The 17,392-nt window shown below is 36.6% G+C and overlaps 1 protein-coding gene across 16 annotated transcripts in view; it reads left to right on the top strand.

Annotated features, from left to right (window-relative positions):
• The window catches only part of AKAP9 (A-kinase anchoring protein 9), a 150,368-nt gene that overhangs the window by 55,308 nt on the left and 77,668 nt on the right, over positions 1 to 17,392 (top strand). For all 16 annotated transcript variants that reach the window (XM_082471645.1, XM_082471643.1, XM_082471644.1 and 13 more), the window contains 4 exons: positions 6,157 to 6,271; positions 7,049 to 7,247; positions 12,069 to 12,165; positions 13,422 to 13,514. In XM_082471645.1, the coding sequence (XP_082327771.1) occupies positions 6,157 to 6,271; positions 7,049 to 7,247; positions 12,069 to 12,165; positions 13,422 to 13,514 (504 nt within the window). The remainder of the gene's footprint in view (positions 1 to 6,156; positions 6,272 to 7,048; positions 7,248 to 12,068; positions 12,166 to 13,421; positions 13,515 to 17,392) is intronic.

Raw genomic sequence — 17,392 nt, 5'->3', positions numbered from 1 at the left:
GGACAGGTGGATGGTGGATAGATTCAAAGCCCTTCTTTAATTCCACATTTCTCTACAATTACTAGTTTTCTTTCCCCTTCCATTCATAGCTAGATATTGAACCCTATTCAGAATCATCCTACCGTTTTCTTACCAGTACCCTTAGTAGTCTAGATTTGTTTTTCTGCTGCCCTTATCCTGCCTCTGAGAACCCTTCTTCTTCACTCATACTTGGGTTTCTGAGGGCTGCTAAGAAAATTAGATGGTGATGTGGTTTGGTGACACTGCATAATCATGGTCTCTGACTGCAACTGGACCCTCAGGATCACTTGACAATTCTTTTATGTTGTCATTTATTCTCTCGTAGTCCCCTCAGTGGATGCTACCTAATGTTACAACTTCCCTCAAGTCATACATTCCATTTCTACTCCCCTTTTTTCTTTGCAGATGGCCTTATTTCTCATTTTTCTGTGAGTATGGGAGCTATCAGTTATAAATCATAAATTATCTCATCTTGCTACCTGTAGACCATATGTATTTCTTTAAATCTGAAAATACTCTGTTTTCCTTCTGTCTCAGAAGAAGTTATCCCTTTTCATAACCAAGGTTATTTTATTCCCTGTCCTTTTGTTAACATCACCTTCCATCTCCTCTAAGATTGATAACCTGTTTCTTCCCTCCCTTCTGTGCTTTCAGCTTCCTTGTCTGTTTTTCTTATTTCTGTCTTTCTTGCCCCTTGCATATTCCTCTTGTCTCCACTATTTTGAACATAACCAGTCTTCCTTGAATCCAATATCTCCCTTTGTGTTTTCTTTCAACTTCATTGTCATATTCTTTGAAGGAAAGAATAGGCTGTAGTCATAGTTTCCCATCTCTTCCTGTCTTGCTCTCTCTTCTACCCACTGTAAACAAGCTCCAAACTTATACTTCACTAAACTTTCTTTGGTGAAAGTTACCAGTGAATTCTTAATTATCAAATTTTCTTTCTGCTTTCTTACCTTGCATCCTTGTATTCTTCTGTTCTTTTAAAAATATGTTGCTTTTCCTTATGGCAGTACATAGTTGAAACTATTAAATAGTGTAGGAGGGCTTACAGTAAACAAGTTACTACAGTGATGTTTGTCATTTTGCCTCTTTCCTTTCAGGACAGTGAGTGGGGAACAGTTTCCTTTGGTGAGACACAAACCTCCCTTCCCCAGTGCCAGAATGTGGGAGGCCACTCTGGAACACAAACACCCACACTTGCTTCCTTAGTTCTCCCCAGACACTTCTTTCAGTTTGTTTTGAGAAAAACTTTTACCTGCCACCAGGCTTCTTCCTGACTGAATCAGCAGAAAGGGCTGTACTGTGATTAGTTAAAGGTCAATGTATTTGTTTTCTGATCTCTACCTGTCATTGATTTCTCTCTGAGCCTGGGGCCTTTCTAGGGTTCTACTAGGTGAGCTAACTGTCTCCTATAACTGTGGCTCCCTTCACATGTGCTTTAGGCTGCTGCTTCCTCCACCCTGCTTAATCAGTATTCTGCCACCCCTTTTCTCTTGAAATCTTTCTTAGTCTCTTTTGTTTTTTGGTTTATTATGGATTTATACCTTTTAAAGATTCATCATGATTTTGAGTCATGGGGAGGGAGGAGAGATATATGTCAGAGATCATGAACATAAATGCCTACGTGAGCTTAGCTCATAAAGTAAATGAAGAAGGCCAAGTGAAAGCTGGAAAAGTGAAACCTGGAGAAAACATACCTCATCTAAAGGGGGCAGAGACTGCTCAGCTTCACATGTTGTTGTCACTTAGGAACGGGTCCCAGTGTTGTTTATTCCTTCAGTTTATCAGTTTTATGTGAGGTCTTTTGCTTTTTTAAGTGTTGGGAAGTATTAAAAATAAAAAGGTTTTTTTTTTTTTTTTTCCTAATTGGGAAACAATTAGGAAGGAAAAAAAACCAAGAAAAACTGTTTGGTACCCAAAAGAATACTTCTGTAGCCTAGAATTAAAGTCAGACTTCTACTTTGCAACTACATATAAACACATGCTCAGTGTATCTTGAACTAGTTTTCTTTTTAATTCTGTTATTTTTTTATTTTGTAGTATTAGCTACTTTCTTAGGATATTTTCTTCTCTCAGCTTCTGTGACTTCAATTCTGTGGCTTTTTAAGCCTTCATTGTGGGTTTTGCCCACCCATTTATAGTCACCAAGAATCGGCGCTTGATCTGCTAATTATGCTGTATGCTGCCTTCATTCACTTTCATGGCTTCCAGATCTCTGTGTCTAGTCAGTTCTTACTCCTGAGCTGCAGAGTCGTATATCTAATTGGATATCTCTACTCGAGTATCCTTTATGTATGTCTCAATTAACATTGAAATTGAATTTATTAATTTCTTCCCCTTAAACCAGCTTCTCTCCCTTCTCAGTTTTGAAGAGTGACATTCAACCAGAAACTTGAGGATCATATCACCCTAGACAATTCTCTCCCCTAACCCCTGATCTCACGTCATACTGAAATATACTCTGAAGGGAGTACAAAAGAAATGAAAGATGTATACCTTGTTCTCATTCACTTATTCAGCCAGTAATTTTTATTTGCTAATTATATGCTAGGTTGTACTGTGTACTGGGAATAAAGCAGTATACAGTGTAAATAGTCACTAGACGGAAGGAATTTATAAATTGATGGACTTCATAGGCTAATTCAAGAAATATGATGTGTGTATATGTATATATATGTATATAAAATAGTTATCCAAGGCAACATTTAATTAGTGTTCAAAAGCGAAGTACTTTTGGGACTTCCCTGACAGTCCAGTGGTTAAGACTCCATGCTTCCACTGTAAGGGGCATGGGTTCGATCCCTGGTTGTGGAACTCCAATCTACGTGCTGCAAGGTGCAGCCAAAAAAATTAAAAATAAAATAAAAGCCAAGTACTTTTGGAATTAAGCAAATATGTAGATGAGTATGGGTGCAAATAATTAAGGAAGAATTCTTGGAGGAAGTGGGACTTGAATTGGACCATGAAAAATGTGTAGGTTTAGGTAAGGAAGGGGAAGGGGAATAGCATTCCAGGTGGAAGAGGTGATATGATAAAAGTCTTGGAGGTGTAAGTGCGATATATTAGGGACATATTGCTCGGAGAGCAATGGACTTTAAGATTAGAGAGGTTAGACTGTACCAAACTTTGAATGCTTGGTGACACTTCTGTGGACATTAAAAAGCTGTTGGAGATTTGTGATCATGGTCTAGACATCATGAAGTTGAACTTTTAGGGAGATTAATCTGGTGGCAGTGGGAGGTAGGAAATAAGAAGGGACGATTCATAAGATATTTTAAGGAAGGACCTAAAGAATTTGGTAGTCAGTTGATGTGGAAGTAAAAGGAGAGGAACAAGACCAAGACAACTCATTATTTTTTTCATTCCCTGTATCAGTGAAACTTACACCTTACGTGTCTGTATAATAAGGCAGAGCATGGGTGTGCTGAGGGTCCCTAAGACCACTCCTCAGTTCAGTGGTTCACCAGAAGAACTCACAGGATTCAACATAATAGTTGTACTCAAGGCTAAGATTTATTACAGCAAAAGGATACAGAGCAAAATCAGCCCCATAAAGGTTTGAAAAGGAGCATGGGGCAAAGTCTGGAGGAAATAGGCACAAACTTCTAAAATTCTCTCCTAGTGGAGTCACAGGAAGACACACTTCATTCCTCTAGCAGTTGTGACGATACGTGCTAAGTTTTGACTACTAAGGAAGCTCACCTAAGCCTAGGAAACCGTAGTTTTTTTTAAATCAGGTGTCAGTCAGATAGGCATCCTCTGCCAGAACATACCAAATTCAGACTTCCAGAAAGAAAGCATGTGTTCAGCATAAACCATATTGCTTGTACAGTCCAGGCATGAGACTCTCTTACAATTTAGGGAAACTTTTATATTAGTGTAGAGAACCGTTTACCAGCTAAGTTTCCAGATGCCAGCCAAGGGCCAGACTTGTAAGCAGGCCTTTTTAAAGAGATAGAAATCTCACAACTTCTGTGTTAACTCTTTTCTGCACAATAGATAAAAAAGTGAATTTCACATTTTATCCCAGCAAGTTGGCTACAGCTGTGGAGGCATCCCAGAGGTTGGTTGGGATGAGTCAGTTGGCAGTACATCACTGCTTAACCTGTTAGCCTCATCTACTAATCCTCTTCCTCATTTTAGCCATATTGAAATACTTAGAGTTTCCAAAATGCACCCATATCTTTCAGACCCCTGGGGCTTTTTTGCATGCTGTTCTTTCTGTCTAACACTGCCCTTCCCCCTCCGATTTGCTTAGTGTATTCCTACTTATAATTCCAGTTGGTTCAAATGTTATTTCTTTTGTGTCACTTTTTTTTTTCTTTAAACATCTTTATTGGAGTATAATTGCTTTACAATGGTGTGTTAATTTCTGCTTTATAACAAAGTGAATCAGCTATACATATGCATATATCCCCATATCTCCTCCCTCTTGCATCTCCCTCCCACCCTCCCTATCCCACCCCTCTAGGTGGTCACAAAGCACCGAGCTGATCTCCCTGTGCTGAGGGTGCTTCCCACTAGCTAGTACGTTTGGTAGTGTATATATGTCCATGCCACTCTCTCACTTCATCCCAGATTACCCTTTGTGTCATCTTCTTTACCTATCCTCCTAGACTAGAAATTTCTTCCTCCATTCTCTTAATATCTGTACTTTTAATTTTGTTGCACTTACCTTTCTCCATTATTTTAAATACTTGATTACCTTCCTTTCTTTCCTGTTCCATAGCTCCTTGTACAAAGGTTCATTTGTATTACATTACTTTTCATGTTATTATAATTGTTTACTCTTCTGCCTCTTCCACTAGACTAAACCCCACTAAACCCTTCAGAATCAGGAAGTCTTCTCTTTATTTTCATTTCTTCTTCTTAGCACAGTGCTTTGCTTAGCACATGGTAAAGGCTTACTGTATGTTTGCTGAATGAATTAAGTGACAATATAGAAAGGTTGAGCTGTAAACTGAAGTATTTACCTGATGGGCTTTATTTTTTCTAGGAAGTAGGAGGCAAAGTCCTTGGTTGAAATGTACACAGCGGGTAGGAGTGGGGTAGAGGACGTGATAAGAGTAGTACCAACTGAAACAGCCTTCATGGGAAATAGCTTTTATCCTGTTGCTCACCTCCTTCTACAGTATCCTTTGTTCATCTAGTGTAGCAAGTCCAAACTCATCCCTTGCTTTTACGGTGCTCTTTATACCTGTCTTATTTATCTAGTGCAATTTCCCCCGTCCCTCAAGATCATTGTCTTCACTACTTATAGCAGGTCATTCTTTCACAAATGCTCTTATTCTTTCTTCCATGTAAACTTTCCTAATCATTGCCCAAAATGATGGAGGCCCAAATCAAATTTGACTTCCTCCATAATTACTCAGACCCACATCAGTCTTTCTTCCGTTATTGCCCTTTAGTCAAACATTATAGTTTAATGCTTCTCTACTTGTTTGATTTTACTTCCCCAATTAGTTGATGAATTCTGTGAGGGCAGATACACCTTTTTTTTTTTACTCTTTTTATATTCTTACTCTCCCTTGTCACAACACTGGCCATATAGTAGACTGATTATTAAATATTTGAGGAATGACTAAATTAATACACACACATCTGACATATTGCTGCCTAGTTTTAATAGTTAAGGAAATAAGCTGAGGTTTATCTGGTTTTGCTCTTTTCCTTCCTTTTGTATAAAGAACAGCATACATTTGTCAGCTACCTGGTTGTATGTAGGTTATATCCAGAGATTAATAGCAGTTATGTTATTAAGTATTGATAATATAAAATTTACTGTGTATGAGTTGAAATTTCAGAGATCAAGTCATACTTTAAATGTTATTATGAACTTTATACCAAAATTCTGTGCAGCTTCTATTTTTATAGTAAAATGAAATTCCTTCTGGTTATGAAAGAACATTATGTTTACTAATATAATATCAGTGCTGTGAAGGGTATGGGATGTGAGTCACTGTGTCAAAAGAGAGCGTGAAATAACTTGGAAGGGAAAGTATTTGTATTAGAATGTCACAATTTTAGGTGATTTTGGAAAAAACATTTTAAAGGTAAAGTTGCTTTTATATAGTTTTCACAATCCTGGGTCATATATTTATGTCACTGCTTTTCTTCTGTTATTTTCAATAGATTCAAGGACAGCAGACAGGTGATGTGAAACTTGAATTTGCAGAAGAAAGCCTACCAAAAGAGGAAACAGACTTTTTATCAACCCATCCTCAGATGACAAATTTTCAAGACACTGGTAAATTTTGATTATATACCATAATGTGGTGTTTTTATACCAAATGCTCAGTAATTTGATTTTTTTTTTTTTTTTTTTTAATTTTTATTTATTTATTTTATTTATGGCTGTGTTGGGTCTTCGTTTCTGTGCGAGGGCTTTCTCTAGTTGTGGCAAGCGGGGGCCACTCTTCATCGCGGTGCGCGGGCCTCTCACTATCGCGGCCTCTCTTGTTGCGGAGCACAGGCTCCAGACGCGCAGGCTCAGTAGTTGTGGCTCACGGGCCCAGTCGCTCCGCGGCATGTGGGATCTTCCCAGACCAGGGCTCGAACCCGTGTCTCCTGCATTGGCAGGCAGATTCTCAACCACTGCGCCACCAGGGAAGCCCAGTAATTTGATTTTTTACTTTAAAATTTGAGACAACTTAGTGCGTTGGGCATTTCACTGTAACCCTCTTTGGTCTCAGTTTTCTCATCCTTAAAATGAAAGATTTAGACTACTCATGTCTTCCCACTTCTTACATTCTCTGGTTATAAATTATCTTCAATTTAAAGACATAAAATTGGTAGTTTTAGGGGTACTGCAGCCATGAAGATAGAAGAAATGATCTTGAATTATACTATTCATGTTTTCTTGTACTCAGTCTAAATGAGTTTAAATTGATACCTGAGTTATTACTACTAAAAAACATTTTTCAAAGAAGAATTAATATTCTCTGCACATTCAAAACAGTGATTGTGGTATTTCACTAAGAAATTTGTATTGAAATGTGCATTTTCTTCCATTCATGTAACTCAGATGTTTGTCATAAAAGCAAGTTATCTGCTCTGCAAGATACCGAAAAAATTAAACAACTTGAAGGACAAGTTCAAGAATTAGAAAACCTCGTATCCTCTTTGCAGCAGCAACTAAAAGAAACTGAAGAAAACTATGGGGCAGAGATTCATTCTTTGCAGGAAAGGCTACAAGCTGTTAATGAGTTTACAGTTCAGCCAAGGTATCCATCTACTTATAATTTCATTCAGTAGTATTTGTAGCTTAGTAACAATCATAGTATGGTTGTTTTAAGAAAAAAGTGTAACTTAAGCAAATTTGCTTGAAAGAGATGGGCTATAGCATTGCCAAGAAATAAGAACAGGAGATAATTCTTCATCTCTGAAATGTGTGAAGTAAATGTTAATGTAAACCAAATACATTTTGTAATAGGAATTTTACTTACACCTTTATTTTATAAAGATGCTTGTTGTTATGAATATGCTAAGTTAAATCAGGCGGTGTGCATGTTACTTGTTGTTTATTGTGTGCCCAGTCTTTGCTACTTTGATATGGGGGATACACAAAGAATATAAGGTATGATCATTCCAGTCATACTGGACTTTCTCCACTTGGTTGTCTAATGCTCAGATTCACCATGTCCAAAATACAACTGGATCTTCCCCTCAAAATTTGCTCCTCTGCAGCCATCTAACTCCATCTCTGGTGACTCCACTTTCAAACCTCACTTCCAGTCTATCAAGAAATCCTGTTCTCTCTACTTCCAAAATAAATCTAAACTGTACCACTTCTCATCCCCTGGTCCCTGCCATCATCATGTCTCACTTGTATTACTGCAACAATAGATCTCCTTGCTTCTACTCTAACTCTTCCCTAAAGTTTGTTCTCAACACAGTTCTAAAACTTTGCTTTTAAAATTTAAGACAAATCATGCTATTCTAGTGCTCATCTGTCCTTACTGTGCCTTACTAGGACCTGTATAATGGGTCCCTGTTATCTCTGAACTTATCTCCTGCCGACTTGCTTGTCACTTACTATTGTAAAGCCATATAATCTCGAGATACTCAAACCGTCAGTATGCTCCTGCCTTATGAATTTCTGTCTCATTGCTGTTCCTCTACCTGGAATGATATTTCTCTAGGTATTTCCATGCCCAACACACTCACCTCCTTTGGGTCTTTACTCAAATGTCATGTTCTCATGAGGCCTATCCTGATCACCCTATTGAAATTAAAATCATCCCTTATAACTCTGTATATGAATTTCCTGCTTCATTTTTCTATATTAACTGTTTTATATATATAAAACTATGTATTTATATAAAATAAAAACAAGTCCATATTATATTTGGAGGGGAGGTTTATTTATTTGTTTTTGTTATCTGTCCCCTGTGAAGGAGTTCAAGCTTTGTAAGGGGATTTTTGTTTATTTATTCACTGTATCCCAAACCCTATAATAATTCCCTGTGCATAGTAGGTGCTCAATAGATACTTGTTAAATGAATGAACAGTTTATAATTTAGTAGGGAAGTGTGCTGTAGTATTTAACTAGCTCTATAAAGTCCTCAGAGATTTAACCCAGCTTTGACTGGCTCTGCTGCTCTAAGACTGATGTCTCTATAGGCACTTGTTATTGGAACCTAAAGACAAGGGCGTTTTTTTGTTTTGTTTTGGTTTTTTTTGGAGACAAAATACTGAATTTCCACACTTCTTCGGAAGCATTCTGTTTCTCCATCTTTTATTCAGGGTCTGTATGTAGGCTTTGGAATTGTTTATCCAGCATTAGCACAGCCTTATAAAGCTTCCATTTAATTTGAGGTCAGTGGTTCCCAAACTTTACCCTTCATTAAAAACATTGGAGGTTTTTGAAATTATTAGTGTTTGAAATTATTATTTTTTCATTGTTATTATTGAAATTACAGTTACTGGATTTTACATTTGAAGAGTTAGATTCAGTAGTTTTGAGATGGATTCTGGTCATTTTTATTTGTAACAAAATAATTCTGATGCAGGCAGTCCATAGATTGATATTTGGAAACTATTACTTTAGGTTTTTTGATAAGAAAGAAAATAGGTATATAGCAAGAACTCTCTAATAACCACTTACAGTATTTCAAGTTCCTTCCTTTAATTAGTGATGTTTTCTCTCCAAAGCATGAAGAAAAGGAAGTTTTCTGCAAGTGTAGACCTACTTTGCTGTTCTTGCACTTGGGCTTTTGCCAGCTCATCATGCTTTTTTAGAGTTTCTCTAATAATCACTGGAAATGTATTAACAATACCTTTCAACTAAAACCATTAGTTTTCTCCCACCCCGCAAAAATGAGTCTTATTGACTGCCATGTTCACTCCTATGAACATGTATTTATAGCTATTTCTTGTTAAATGTCATCACATATTTGGACACAACTATAGCACTTTTTGAATAAAGAATATACTGTTCTCCTAAGATAGACTTGAACTAGTTTAAGAAAAATAATTGTCATTCATTTAACAAATATTTGGTGATGTCATACTAGAAACCTCTTGGCGATATAGTATGGAATTGGAACAACTATGAGCTTTAGTGTCAGACAGACCTACATTTGACTCCTGATTTGACCTTTGTCTGGCTATGTGGTCTTGGGCTGATATATAAACATGTCTAAGTAATATTAGGGAATAAAAACTTCCTTGAGATCGTGAGGATTAAAAGAAACCATGACTGGGAAGAGACTTGGCTAGATGTCATGGAGGAAACTTTAGATGTGTATAAAGTGGTCCTTTACCTCAGGGGACTTCAATCCAATCATTGAAATAATACTTATTCACAAAACAGTAATTTTTTTTTTAAATTTATTTTATTTTATTTTATTTAATTAATTAATTTATTTATTTATGGCTGTGTTGGGTCTTCGTTTCTGTGCGAGGGCTTTCTCTAGCTGCGGCAAGCGGGGGCCTCTCTTCATCGCGGTGCGCGGGCCTCTCACTGTTGCGGCCTCTCTTGTTGCGGAGCACAGGCTCCAGACGCGCAGGCTCAGTAATTGTGGCTCACGGGCCTAGTTGCTCCGCGGCATGTGGGATCCTCCCAGACCAGGGCTTGAACCCGTGTCCCCTGCATTGGCAGGCAGACTCTCAACCACTGCGCCACCAGGGAAGCCCAAAACAGTAATTTTTTTAAAGTAATGATTGAGGAATATAACATGACGATACAGCCAAAGCGCTGGAACATAAACCCATGTCTTTGTGGCATTTTTCAGTGCCCATCACTTCACATTTCTGCAGTGATGTTTTTTGGAGTGGCTCCAGGGGGAATGGAAATGAAGGGTTGACTATGAGACATTGAAATAGAAGGAATCTTGGGAGCAAAGCAGACGAAAGATGACCTGTGTTGTTTGAGCTAGAGAATATGGAGGTTTATGATGTATTAATATAAACAGAGAAATCAGACAGGTGGAGGGTAGGACCTTAATTTGTAAGATGGGAACAGTGAATTTGGTTTTAGCCAGACTATTTTTTTGAATTTGGGATAAACACTTTCAAATGCTATAAAATTACAGAATTGAAGTCCTTGTGGACTAAGCAGCATTTTTTTTTTTTTGAAGTTTGGGTCTTTATAGCTGGATAAATAATCAGGAGGATTTTCCATGGGCTATGAAAATAAGAAGACATGAAACAAAAGGATCATAATAGTGTATGCAAGAAACTATGAGGAAACAGACAAAATGATAAGAAAGAAGAACCAGGAAAGGGCAGAGAATAAAGACAAGAAAAATGAGTTTTTACGATCATGTAACATGAATATAGAAGATGTATAGGCAAGTCACAACAGAAGAAACTTTCACGACCAGTAGCATTTGAAAGAATGTGTAATCTCAAAAATAAAGACATACATGTTCTAAGAAAGTTTTAAGACTGTTATGACTCTGTGTTGTTGAAGTTTTGAGAAAATACTTAAATGGTACTGTTATGGAGTTAAATTAATGTAAGTTTTTCAAAGATGGCATTATATTAAAATTTTAAATGTTAACAATTATAGGATTTTTTTATGTAGAAACATCTACAGATGTGTGCAAAGATATATTTATGAGGATTTACACCATAGCTTTACTTGTAAGAGTGAACATTTGGAAATGACTAAATACAGTACAATCTAGAATAAGGACATGAATACCAAAAGATACATAAATAGATTAAAAACAAAAAATTCCATAAGTGGTTATGTGTAAATTAAGAATCTTTCTCATTGTCACTGCCCACCTATTCCACTAGAGGTAATCAGTGTTACTTTTTTTTTTTAATGAAGGTCTTATTTATTTATTTATTTGGCTGTGTTGCTTCTTCGTTGCAGCGTGCAGGCTTTCTCTAGTTGCAGCAAGCGGGGGCTACTCTTTGTTGTGGTGCGCGGGCTCCTCATTGCGGTGGCTTCTCTTGTTGTGGAGCATGGGCTCTAGGCACGTGGGCTTCAGTAGTTTTGACACGTGGGCTCAGTAGTTGTGGCTTGCTGGCTCTAGAGCGCAGGCTCAGTAGTTGTGGTGCATGGGCATAGCTGCTCCGCAGCATGTGGGATCCTCCTGGACCAGGGATTGAACCCGTGTCCCCTACATTGGCAGGCGGATTCTTAACCACTGCACCACCAGGGAAGCCCATCAGTGATACTTTTGATGTGTATTCTTTCAGACTTTTTTCTGTGTGTGTGTGTGTGTGTGTGTGTGTGTGTAAATTTTTAATAAAAATGAGATTTTATAAACTTTTTTACTCAATAATAGCATAGGTAACTTTTAAAAAATGTTAATACTTACAAACAGCTCCATGTCATGCTTTTGTAGTAGACTTTATACAATGGCATAAAATTCAGGGGTAATCTGTTAAAATATTCTGTCATTTAATTCTGCTGCTTTATTTTTAATCAGTCAAAAATATGACTTAAGTTACAATACCTGTAACTCTTGACCTGTCATTCTTGTTTCCATTGCCCCAATACACATTTTATGCATGCTGTAAATTTGGACTAACAGTAAAATTTACACACAACACTAATTCTTTCATCCTCTTTTATTTATTTTTAGCTTTTCCATTGATTCAATGGTAATTACTGAATCTGATGTACAGAAAACAGTATACCCTGGAAGTTGTATAAAACAGAACATGGATGGTGCAACAGAGGTATTATATTTTTAAACTGTTATGTACACTGATTTTATTTTTGTTACTGTCATTTTTATGTCTGTGGTTTAATAATTATCCAGTAAATAGTTGCTAAGAATTAAGTATAGTAAATATGAGGATAATACCTTATATAAAAGACCCAGAAGAATATGTAAGTGAAGAAATTTGATGTACTTTCATAGCATAGGAAAAACACAAGAAAGTTGAAATTAAGAGGTGTTTTTTCCCCCTAAATATGTTCTAGTTTAAACTTTGTCTTGTTTTATATGACATAGGGTGTATTACAGATTAGTTTCAGTGCCCTGAACTTTATAACAAATTAGTTTCAGAAAAGAGAAACAGCTTTCCTTCCTACCACGGGGAGTTGAACTAGGCTGTCTCTAGAATAGTATTTAGGAATTCCCAAAATTCAGTATGCTAGGGCTGGGACATTGGATGAGGCTTTCTTCAGCACAGGCCATATGCTATAGAAAAGCCCCTCATCTTTTACAGTATATCTCATCTAGCTAAACCACCTTTTGCCTCTCCTCAGCACTGTATATATTCCCAATTTGTGGCCACTTTTCTCAAACATAACTGTGAAACCCTGATCTTCACTCAGTAAATTTTTAGTTCTTAAGTCCTACAGAAAAAGATCATTGCCCTCTCTCATTCTGGATATAGAAGAGAGACATTGGCCACATTCTCAATTCTTCCACATTCATCCCACATGGAATATCTGTTTGGATGACATTCAGATAATTGGTAAATAAAGAAGTACTTTCTTGCCAAGAACATGTTTACATTTAAATAACCATTCTTTTTTTTTCTGTTTATAAAAGTAATTTGTATTTGTAGAAAACTGGATACTATTAATAAGTACCAAGAAGAAAAGAAATTTGTTTATAAATTCAGCAAAGATAGCCACTGTTAACATTACTTAAAATTAAATACATGCACATCTTATTAATTATATTTAAGAAGTATCTTTTCCCCACTCTAGAACTGTGTGTTAGTAATTGTAAATATATTTCTCACTTTGCCTCTTTGTTAAGTTCACAATAGTAAGTACAATTATTTAGTAGAATTGTACACTAGAATTATTCACTAGAATTATTGTTTTTAATTAAGGGAGCAGAAATTTATTTATTAAAATTTTTCAGAAGCTTTCTAAAAAATAGTAATCTTTTGAAGATATTTGAGAGTAGAAGTTTAAAAATAAGTGGTGTATAATTAGTGTAAATAAATATGTCATACTTTGCTTTTTAATTTAGTTTTCTGGTGAATTTGGAGTGAAACAGGAAACAAATATGGTTAAGTTGCTGGAAAAACAGTACCAAGAACGATTAGAAGAAGAAGTAGCTAAGGTAAGTTTATAGTTTATTTGGAAGGCTATTGTGGTCCGTATTCCCCTTTAGCCTTCAAAAAACATATGTTTTATTGGTGGTAATGCACTTTATTCTTTGTTGTAAATTTTATACATAGCTCATTTAAGTTATCAGATACTGGTATTAACCACAATTGCCTTTGAGTGGAATGTTCTGTGAATTTTTCTTTAAGAAACGCTTTCTTCTCTTGATGTAGAATAGCAATTAGAAACTTTTCAGAGTTATAAATTTGTTACCTTGTGAGTAGTACCATAGGAAGGAGTTCGGCCTTCCTTAAAGGTGGGGGATATGGTAGGAAATGAGAAAAGTGCTTGGTCTTTTATGTGTTACCTTTGCCTACCTCCTCCCAGAGAAGTTATTGTGATGTTAATGACTGTAGATGCTCTTGGCTGCTATGCCCAGAGCTATTCTTGTAATCTCCTGAACACCAAGCATATCACCTAGTATACCATTATGATTCCATTTCTTTTGTCTCTGTATTCTCTTTTAAAATACTTATACCTAATTGGGTTCTTATTTTGGAACAGTTGAATTCTGAGTTTGTCTGCTTGTTTTTTATAATATTTAAACTGTTCCAATGTAACAATCGTAGTGGAGTATGTGCATTTTAAGTGGAAGGAGTGACAGAATTTACAGGAAATGCATAAGGAATTAGGTTAAACATAAATTAGATGAGGAGGTCAAGACTCAAGGAAGTATGTGAGCCATAAAGATCTACTCACTTCTATATCTGAATTGAATATTTAGTTCACAGTAAAAAGTGAGGCACCATCACTTTTATATAGCTCTCACTATCTAGTTCTTTTAGAGACTTGCAGGTTTTCTTTTGTACTTACCTTTTACATAAATTTCTCAAGTGAAATGTTTATAGCAGAGCATCATAGTATAGTAATTAAGAACATGAGGTTTGCTATAAGATTTACCATGCTTTAAATTCTTGTTCTTCTGCTTTACTAGATTTGTGATCTTAGGAAAGTTACTTAAGTTTTCAATCTCAGCTCCCTCTATGTTAACAGAGGAGAATAATAGAAATAATAGTAATTCTTGTGAAGATTCAATGAACTAATACATATAAGGCACCTAGAAGATAGTAAAGACTCATAAGTGACATTTTTAAAGTAGTCTTACTACTATGATAATGGTGATGATATAAATGTGTTTTGTGAAGCATCATTTATCCAAGCTGATAGCAGATTACCAAAGTACAGGTCAGTGAAAACTGTTCCAAAGGCAGCCAAGGTACTGTGATCCAAGAGACATTTGATGGCCCAGCTTGATCCTGGAATAGTATAGCTGGTTTATATTAGTACAGATGGGATTATGCTCTACCCTATAACCCTCACATACGATATAGAAAAAGACAGAAACATTGTTTTCAAAGCACAGGGTATATGAAGAAGCCAGTAGAGGTAGTGATTCCCAACATAGATAACATTAGATTCAGCCTGTGATTTGGATATGTACTACTGAAAAAATAGACATTCATTAACATTTCACTGCCAGGCAGTATTCTGAATGCTAGAGTATAACAGAGGAAAAAGAGATGAAATCATTACTCCTATAGACCTTACATTCTAGTTGGTGCAAATAGACAATATACAGATGGTAGTAAATACTATGAAGAAAAAAATGAACCAGGGTAATAGGACCAGGAAATTCAATGGGGAGTGAGATGGTGTTATTTTATATAGGGTAATCACAGAAGGCCTCACTTCTGAAGTGACATTAGGGGAGAATCCAGATGGAAGTGAGAGAGTGAATTGTTAAGATAACAGATTGAGCACCTTTTAAGAAAGTGGGATGCAAAAGAAAAAGTCCACAGTTCTCCAGTGGATGTCTTCAAGAGGTGTCCAGGGAGAACTGGCAAGAGTGTGAAGGTCACCTGCCCAACTGCCAGCTTTGCCGAGTTGGAGGATGGTTTGATTCAGTCCTGCCACCTCTGTATTCATGGGTTCCATTTGGAGAAATATTGTGAAGTCCTGGTACAGATTTATCTCCTCAGCAGATGTAACTAGATACAAGAAGAAGAAATACAGGGAAAGAGGGGCAAGGACTTGCCCTTCAAGGGAAGATAATACTACAGGTAATTTGACCTAAGCAAATGGAAGAATGGAGTTACTGTTTACTTACGTGTTGGATGTAGGATGAAAAGGAACGCAAAGGAGTAGTTTTTGGAGAGGAGTGGGTGACTTAAGGATTCAGCTTTCCCAGTAAATGCAAAACACTTATTAAATGTGTAAATATAAGTGTTAAGGAAGTGATTGGATATATAAATCTAGAGTTCAGGAACTAAGATAAAACTAGACATGTAAATACAGTAGTTAGTATCTAGTTAGTATCTAGTGTTTTTCAAGCTGTGAGATATAATTTCTTTTTAAGTCATGAAATCAATTTATTGGTTTGGGACCAGGATTTTAATATTAATGGAAAAGTTCAATTATATAAAACATATACACACAAGTACCTATGTATGCTTTGGGTCACAATATAAAATGTTTTTTTATTGTTGTTGTATGTGTATGTTTACCATGGTTGCAGTGAAAAATATTGAAAAATATTAATATAGTGAGTGTAAATAGAGCAGGGGCCTGGGAACTGAGCCTAGAGAATGCCAATGTTTAATGCTTTTCTTTTATTTATTTATTTATTTATTTTTGGCTGCATTGGGTCTTCGTTGCTGTGCACGGGCTTTCTCTAGTTGCAGTGATTGGGGGCTACTCTTCGTTGCGGCGCGCGGGCTTCTTGTTGCGGTGGTTTCTCTTGTTGCAGAGCATGGGCTCTAGAGCACAGGCTCAGTAGTTATGGTGCACGAGCTTAGTTGCTTCACGGCATGTGGGATCTTCCCGGACCAGGGCTCGAACCTGTGTCCCCTGCGTTGGCAGGCGGATTCTTAACCACTGTGCCACCAGGGAAGCCCAGTGCCGATCTTTAGAGGTCAGAGAAATGAGGAAGAACAAAGGAGGTGAAGAAGGAGTGGTAAATTAAATATGGAAAGGACAAAAGATTGCATCACAGAAGCCAATAATAAAAGTGTATCAAGAAGAGAATGTATTAAACTGTGTCAGATGTTTCTGGTAAGTCAAGAAAGATTAGAAGTGCAAATAAATCATTGGATTTTACAATGTGAAGTCATTGGTGACTTTCACAAGAACACATTTGATGGGATGGTAAAGACAAACTGATTACATTGGATTTGAGAGAGAGTGAAGAAGAATGAGGAATTATTTTGAGTCTTACTTGAAAGAGGAGGAGAGAAGTACAGTGGTAGCTAAAGGGTGATGTAGGGAGTCAAGTAGTAGATTTTTGTTGTTGCTGGTTTGTTTTTGTTTAAGATGAAGGATATCACATCATATTTCTATGCTAATAGAAGTGATTGAGGAGAAAGGGGAAAAAATAGCTGATTAAAGAGAGAGAGGAACAGTTGCTGGAGCTATGTCCTTGAGTAGATGAGAAGAGATGCAATCCCCTGAAAAGCTGCCATTAGATAGGAGCATGGTAGTTTAATCCATTAAAACAGGAAGGAAGGTAAGAATATTTGACTCATGATTCAGGTATGTTTTCAGATGCAGTATTTGGAGACTGTGGAAGTTCTTTTCTGATTGCTTCTGTTTTCTCAGTAAAATAAAAAGCAAAGTCGGCACCTGAGAATGAGAAAGGAAGAGAAGATGTTGGAGCTTTAAGGAGAAAACAAGAAAACAAAGGGCTAAGAAGAGGAATAAGAAATGGAAAAGACAAGGGAAATTGAGTAGAATCACCCAGTATCACTAATGGCTCATTTCAAGGGTAGTGGTTGTGAATTTAAAATGAGATCAGTCAGCTTGGTTTTTTATTTTTCTCCTCAATTAAGTTCAGCTACA

Source organism: Balaenoptera physalus, assembly GCF_965194825.1.
Source record: "Balaenoptera physalus genome assembly, chromosome: 8".
In the NCBI taxonomy this organism is placed as follows: domain Eukaryota; kingdom Metazoa; phylum Chordata; class Mammalia; order Artiodactyla; family Balaenopteridae; genus Balaenoptera; species Balaenoptera physalus.
Note: the sequence above shows the minus strand (reverse complement) of the source record. Positions and strands in the feature narration are given on the sequence as shown.